General features: G+C 47.0%; 1 protein-coding gene across 1 annotated transcript in view; it reads right to left on the reverse strand.

The window, feature by feature from the left end:
• Positions 1–5,578, reverse strand: part of LOC100521594 — a 53,851-nt gene extending 48,273 nt beyond the window's left edge. Inside the window, exons 1-3 of the mRNA XM_021078745.1 lie at positions 5,440–5,578; positions 5,057–5,242; positions 4,366–4,478 (exon numbers count right to left, since the gene is read on the reverse strand). Coding sequence (XP_020934404.1) covers positions 4,366–4,478; positions 5,057–5,242; positions 5,440–5,578 — 438 coding nt within the window. The remainder of the gene's footprint in view (positions 1–4,365; positions 4,479–5,056; positions 5,243–5,439) is intronic.

The following is a 7,451-nucleotide window of genomic DNA, read 5'->3' on the forward strand; positions in this document are numbered from 1 at the left end:
GTTTGATTTCTGAGAAAATGAGAAATGTACTCCTAGTGCCCAGGCCTTGTTCCATGCCAATGAAGACAATCAAAGTGGGATCAATCAGGAGTCCCCCTCAGAAGTCATGGCCATGGATTCCACGTATGAGATGATCTCACAGAAAGTTATTTTGGAAATCCCCAATATCAACACATGGGGCAGATGGCTCAACTCTGTGAGGATTCAGCAGAGCCTCTCACATCTCTAGCTTTCATTTGTAAAATTCAAGACTCTGAACAGTGACCAATAGAGCTGGCAAAAAATACAGTTCTTCAATAATTCAATAATTTCATCCAATTCCCTAATCTTAGAGGAGTCACAAGAGTTGTTCCTGTGGCACGTGCTTGGTCCCACAAGCAGTCTGCTTGTGTTTGTTTGCTTCTAGATAGCCTGCAGTACAATTTGGAAACGCTTGAGCCTAAACATTGGGGGAATTATATAAAGTTCAATCATCCGGAAGTCAGCACAGACTTAAACCAAGTCCCTCATTTGCTGGAGCCAGAGGGGCTCCGTAATAATTCTCAAAGAGTGCTGGTATCAGCTTGGAGGAAGGTCTCTAATCAATAGGCCAAAAGGTTCTCTCTTTCTTCAGACATTGGCCCAGTTTTAAAATGCTTCCCTCTGCCACAGGCAAGGCCATGGTTGGCATGCTTATCGGACCTGGTGAAATTCATTCAGCATGTGAACCCCAAGCGACAGGACACCTGACATCCAACCCTGCAACATACCTCAGAGAGACCATTTAAGCGTGTCTGTTCAGTTTACAAGAAAGACGGGGTTTAGCTGCATATGAAGAGTAATTATCAAAAGAAATTTACTGCTTGCTATCGTTTTCTTCTTCATCCTCACTAGTATCCCTTTTTTTTTTTTTTTTTTTTTTTTTTTTTGCAGTGAGGGGGAAGGTAGGATACAACGTATATGCAGACTTCGAGATCATGGTAAGTGTCCATGGTAGTTAGTTCCACTAAATTATAACCAGTCATTTACTACCATCATAAAGAAACACCCCAAAATACCACATAGTGCTTCCTGGCACACAGGACAGAAGATGAAGTCCTTACAGGCAATTTCAAGTCCCACAGCTAAAAGGCCATAGAATTCTGAAACTGAAAAAAATATTACAAATTATCGAGAGTTCCCTTCGTGGCTCAGTGGTTAACAAACCCGACTGCACAGGTTCAATCCCTGGCCTCGCTCCGTGGGTTAAGGATCCGGAGTTGCCATGAGCTGTGGTATAGGTCGCAAACGCGGCTAGGATCCCGTGTTGCTGTGGCTGTGGCGCAGGCTGGCAGCTGTAGCCCGGATCTGACCCCTAACCTGGGAAATTCTGTATGCCACAGGTGTGGCCCTAAAAAAGAAAAAAACAAAGTACAAATTATCTAGCCTATCCATCCCATTTTACAAATGAGACGCTTTAAAGCTACAGGAGTACCACAGCTTCCAAATGAGCCACTACAATTCAGGGACAGAGCCTGAGTGAGAACCCCACTCTTTCCCTGTGTGTCACTCCCTTGGTGCTCCTGGACGCCTGACTCAGCGCCTCCTTTCTCAGTAGGTGGTGCCTCCACTTCTGGTCCCCTTTCCCGCAGTGCACTCCCCATACATCATTCTCACCACCATTGCCAAAAAGCTCCATCCCTTTATTGTAACTTCCTCTAAAAGTCCTTCCTTGCAGGTCTGGAAAAGTTTTCCTAATCATCTTACAGGACCCAGCTCAAACATCAGACTCTGGGGAAAGTACTCCACCAGAGTTAGTTGTTCACTTTGCACAGACTATGTGAATTTTCAGTCTGGTTTACACTGCATTGTCTCTCCCACTATGAGCTGCTGGGAACAAGGATTAAATGTTAGCCATCTTGAAAATCCAGCTTCAGAAAGACTCAGATATATGGTAGACAATAAATGGCCAAATTAAAACAAGCAAATCAATAACAACAACAATTAAAAGAAAAGAAAAAAAAAACTTTAGGCCAGGCCTCATTCCATAATTCTATGCAAGCTACAGAGATTAAAAAGACAAAGGTTTTGTTCTCAAGGGGCTTACAATCCAGTGGAGAATTCACTTACGACTTCTCAACAAATATTTGCTGAATGATGAATTAATGTGATCTAATTCCAATTCTCCCGTGTTGATAAGCTATTACCAAAATTCAACCAATCTTAGTGTATTTTGTGATGCCATCGTTTTTTATCTTGATTAATGAGACTCCCTATTTTGTAGTCTGACTTCCTCACTTCACTGCATTTATCACAGCTCCCCGTGCTGGGCTCTCGCCATAAAGCTGCACAGAGAACATAGTGGGAAAATTCATTCACACACACTGGAAGCCTCCCCTGTGATAAAACTCTTCGTTGGCCTGGAGTGGGGAAATAAACACACCTACTGCAAGATGTAGGCAGCACCATCATTTTGGTTATCAGCTTGGTGATAAGTATCATCTCTGAGTCCCAGCATTTCCACAGCTAAAATGTATCCTGCGGATATGTCTGCACAAATCTGCAAAAATGTATAAGGACATTTATTGCAGTGATGGTTGAAATAACACAATTTTTTAATGGCTACATCCATATCCTGGAATTCCATGCAACCATTACAGAAAGGATGGAACAGATCTGAATGTGCTGAGAAGGAGAGATGTTCGATAGAGACAAGGCACTGGAGAGCCATGTTGGGTATTATCCCATTTGTGTAAACAAAAAATAGCTACACATATTTGTATCTGTATAAAAATCACTAAAAGAATATGCAAAAAAATTTTTTTAACTGTGACAGTGGATGGTATAGTAGAAATTCGTACACTTCTATAGTGTTTGAATTACTTTACTATTGAATATATTACTTTTTATGATTTCTAAAAGTGTCTTCCGTCTTCTTACCCACCTTCTATTTTAGCTCAGCCAACTACGTTTTCCTAAGACTGAGGTTATTTATTCCATATTAACTCAAACCCATATGCACCTCCCAAACTTATTCTCTCTAAACCACTTTTTCTACTTTCAATATGACCTTTCCAAGGTCTTTCGCTTATGGTTAACCAGATGAAACCATCAGTACATGAACCCTGGATCCAGGTACTGAATTACAAAAAGCACTTTTGGGAAAGAAAAAACTGCTAACTCAATTCGGTCAGTTAAAACATCAGCGAACATTATCAGCGCCACAGTGTCATCGTGCAGGAGGTCAAAGAGCCACTGGCTCCACAGAGGAAGTCACACTGGGGTTTAACTGGGGCAGTTCTGGTTCTGCCATTACGACCATGAGCATTCCAATCTCAATGAAAGCGCATAAGACACCGCAATTATCCCCGGATCATCGGCACGGTAGACCCAAACAACTCCAGTCTATCGCGTCAATGTGTGTTCCGGGAGACTTTAATGCATGGATCATTGGCAAGCTGCGCCATAAAAGCCCTGTAGGAGCCATGGCCGTGTGTGGAGTCAATGCACACTCGGGGACTCCCCCAGGCCCTGATCATTGGCAGCGCATCCGTGTCAATGCACACTTCGGGGGCCCTGCGCACGCTGAGGAACAATGTACACCAAAAATACTTATGAAATACTTGTTACAGTGCATACACAGTACTCACTCTTCTAAATGGCATGTCAGCAAGTTTAGCGTGCAACAAATAACTCCTAAAAGGCCCAAAACACTCCTCGAGGCCCAACTTCACACACAGACCGTTAGTCCATGGAATTGCTGCATGGTTGTGGCGGGAGTGTGGGGTCTTTCATTACAGTGAACAAAGGGAAAGGAACCGCCAGTTGGTGCAATCTAAGCCACTGCTTGCTTCTACTCGGTGTTGTCAAGGTTTTCACTATAATCCCAATTACTTCCTAATTATCTGCCTAGGCATTTGATGTTTAAGATCCAAGAACCTTTTCTCTCTCCCCGCCCAGTTCCGAAGCACCTGCAGAGTAAGGTGAAAAGGGTTAGAAGAAAGCTGCTTGGGTCTTAAGCCTCTAGACCAGCACTGTCCAATGGAAACATACGTCATTTTAAATGTTCTTTGTGGCCATATTTTGTAAAAGGTAAAAAGAAACAGACTTCATAGATTTTAATTATGTAAAATTAAAATCTTATTTCACCTAAAATATCCAAAATATGATTTCAATAGCCCATCAATATTTTAGAATGATTAGTAAGCCAGTTTACACGGTTTTTTTCAGAATCTTCACAATCCAGGCTGCATCTCACATTTAGAGCACATCTCCGTTTGGACCAGCCAAATTTCAGCGGCTCAATAGCCACACGTGTCCAATGGCGGCCCCAGTGGACAGCAAGCTTCAGAGCCCTGAGAAAACCAAACCCAGCAGCTTAAACGCTCACTGTGCCCCGTCAACTACCTGTCTCAGAGCAGGTGTGTGTCTAGCTTGTCTCATCTCCTGACAGCGCTGCACCTGCCGAACTCCTTTTCTCCGCCGCCTCAGTGGGTAGATCTGTTTGGGGCTTTGAAATCCTAAAAAGGACCACAAATAAGCCTTCAGAAAGGGGAGAGAACGACTTTTGGCCAAAATGATGCTGTAGGGGTCAGGTCCACTTTCTTGGAGATGGAAGTGAAGGGGAGAGCGAGGGGCTGCCGGGGTACTGGGGGCGGGGGAGGGGGTGGATAGGGACGAGGAGCCGGGACCGCGCTCAGTGTGACAGTGGAGGCCTCCCTCCCCTCTGCTAACCTTCCCAACGTACAGTCAGTCCGTCAGGGGTGTGGGGTCACCCGGCATCAGCCCGGCTGGGGTGGCTGGGGTCTGAGGCTGAGTCTCCCCAGGGACGCAAAGCGGGAGGGGTGCGAGGCGAGGGAGACACGGACAAAGAGGCGAGCGGAGAAAGAACAGAGGGAGCGTGCGGGTGCGGGCGCGGGTGCGGGCGCGGGCCGGGCGGCAGACAAAGCCGGCGGCTGTCAGGGGGAAACGGGGCGCAGCGCTCATCCGGGGACTCGCGGGACGCGGGGGGCGGGGGAGGGAGGGAGGCCGGCGCCCGGCAGGCCCATTTGAATATCAGGCTCTGCCACACTCGGGGCGCCGCTGACAACTTCATTACCTCCGCGGATAAAAATGACTGCGGGCGAATGCAAATGGCGCGCCCGTCTCAGCCGCCTGCCTCCCGCTCCGCCGCCGGCTGCGGGCGGGGCCCCGCGCGCCCCGCCCCTCCCACGCCCCGCCCCTCCCACGCCCCTCGCCCCGCCCCCTCGGCCCCTCCCGCGCCCCGCGCAGCGCCGCCAGGAGCCTGACCCGGGAAGGAGCGCGGTGGGGGCGGCTGGGAGGTGTTAACCTACTAAATTTGCTCGTCACTGTTAAGCAAATGTCCTGCCTCTTAACTGTCATGGAATGAACGTTTGGAAATGCCAGAAAAAGAGTACTCTGTGCGCAGGAGTCCTGACCTTGAACCCTGAGGGAGGAGGTCAGACCCCACTGGTTTCCCACCACCGCGCCCCATTTTTGCCTGCTGAGCACGCAGGTGAGGGGGTTTGCTGCTCCCTGTTCTCCAGGCCTTCAGGTCCTTCCGCCACCAGGACGTTACTACATCACCATGCAGAAACCCTGGCCTGGTTGAGCCGTCCATGCGGGAATGGAGGCAAGTCGTGTGCAGAAGGAAAAGCGGTTTCCGAGCCTCTCTCCTTCCTTTGCCAAAGAGAAGGAGGAGAGGACTCACTCCCTGACAAGAAGTCACCTCCTGCCCTGCGACAGCTGCCATTATACCACGTGGACTCCTTGTGAACTTCTGAGGAGCAAGGGCGAGGTCATTTTTATTAATAACAATGACAATAACAATAATAGTTTATGTCTACTGAAGGCTTACTATGCACACAGCATTATGCCAACTCTTTTACCAAGCATATTTTATTTTTGCCACCAACCCTATTGCCCTCCTGGAAACTAGGGCTTAGCCAAACCTTGCAAGGGGCCTGGGATGACCCAGCTAGGAAGGGATGGAGTGCCTAGGTGAGAAAGCAGGCGTGCCTCCCTCCAGAGACTGTGCTTGCAAACACTCAGCAATCGTCTGGCCTTTCTTGCAGCTCCCGCTGCTCTCTCATGCCTCTTTCCTCCTCTTGCCTCCCCAAGTCCCTCTAAGGCTTCTTTTCTCCTCTTGTGGCCCAAGGGTAAATCCTAACTAGTATAAATCAGTCAGATCAACCGCTCCCCACCCCCACCCCCTCCCGGGTGTTGGTTCAGAAAAAGACCACCTGACCAGTCCTGGCCAACGCCAGGTGGGGGGGACATCTGCTGGGGACTTCTGGGAAATGCTTCCTTGCTGGATGATATCTTAGCGCTGGGTGTAGTTTAAAGGTCTTCACCACCTGGTAACCAGCGGCAAAGCTACTCTACGGAAACAGATTTGCAAGATTTCGTACACTGACTGCAAGGGCTGAAGTTTTGGAAAGTCACTTTCTAGTCCTATCTGTCCCAGCAGTGAAATCGTGCTGCTTCACGTTTACTCTGGGTTATATTTAAGATTAATTCCTCTCTGGAGCAAGAAAAAAATATAAAGAAGTTAACAAATGAAAACGCAAGAAATGTGTGTCTTTCCTGCTGTTTCCATTTCTTCATCAGTAAAATGACCGAAGAGATTCTGTTCCCAGGCGCTTCACTGGAACTTCACACTTCCAGCCTCTCTTTCTCCACAGGCACCTCCAGCCTCATTTAGTCTCAAGGCCCTAAGCAGCTTTTCCTCAACTCCCTTTTCCATCAAGGCACCTCTTTGCCTACACAGGCAAGGCAACTCTTTCCTCCCACAGCATCAGACCCTCCACCCAACTTTCCTGCATGCACTCATCCAGGTATCTGAACTTAACTACCTTTGAAGTGTTGTTTACTGGCCTTCAAGCAGTCTCTCCAGAGAAGCTGCATCTGGTTTTGAATGTTTTGGAAAACACTAGCTACTTAACCAGTCCCTTACTTATTTCCCTTGGCAATTGCTTTAAAACACAGAGTTCAAATTAGAATGGAAATTGATTTTTATTATTTCAGTAGTCATGTACACTCTTCATTAAAATATGCAAAAAAGCCTGTATAAAATATATACTATATGCTTTAACAGTTCATCAAGAATCAGTAAGTGATGGCCAGCTCGAATATCCATGTTTCCCACTATTGAGGAAAGGAAGCCCAAAGGCCACAACCGGACATCCAAGACAATCCACAGTCTATACCTAATCAGCTCTAGCCTTATCCGTCTACCATTATGAACCCCCAAATCTTACAGTTGCATTTCCTGTCCTACAACATATACTTCAGCAGGTTGGGTGCCCACATTCTTTAGAATGCCCTTGAACCTCATCTCCAACTTTTCCATGTTCAGATTAAATACCACCTCTTGCAAGAAGCCTTTCCCATTCCCCATATTTAGCAACACAAAATGTTGAGGTGTCTAGTATTTGTTCTCAGTAATACTTAGCATATGTCTTGTGTATATTGGCACCCAGGATTCTAGAAAT

The sequence above is a fragment of the Sus scrofa genome, chromosome 18 (assembly GCF_000003025.6).
Source record: "Sus scrofa isolate TJ Tabasco breed Duroc chromosome 18, Sscrofa11.1, whole genome shotgun sequence".
Taxonomy (NCBI): Eukaryota; Metazoa; Chordata; class Mammalia; order Artiodactyla; family Suidae; genus Sus; species Sus scrofa.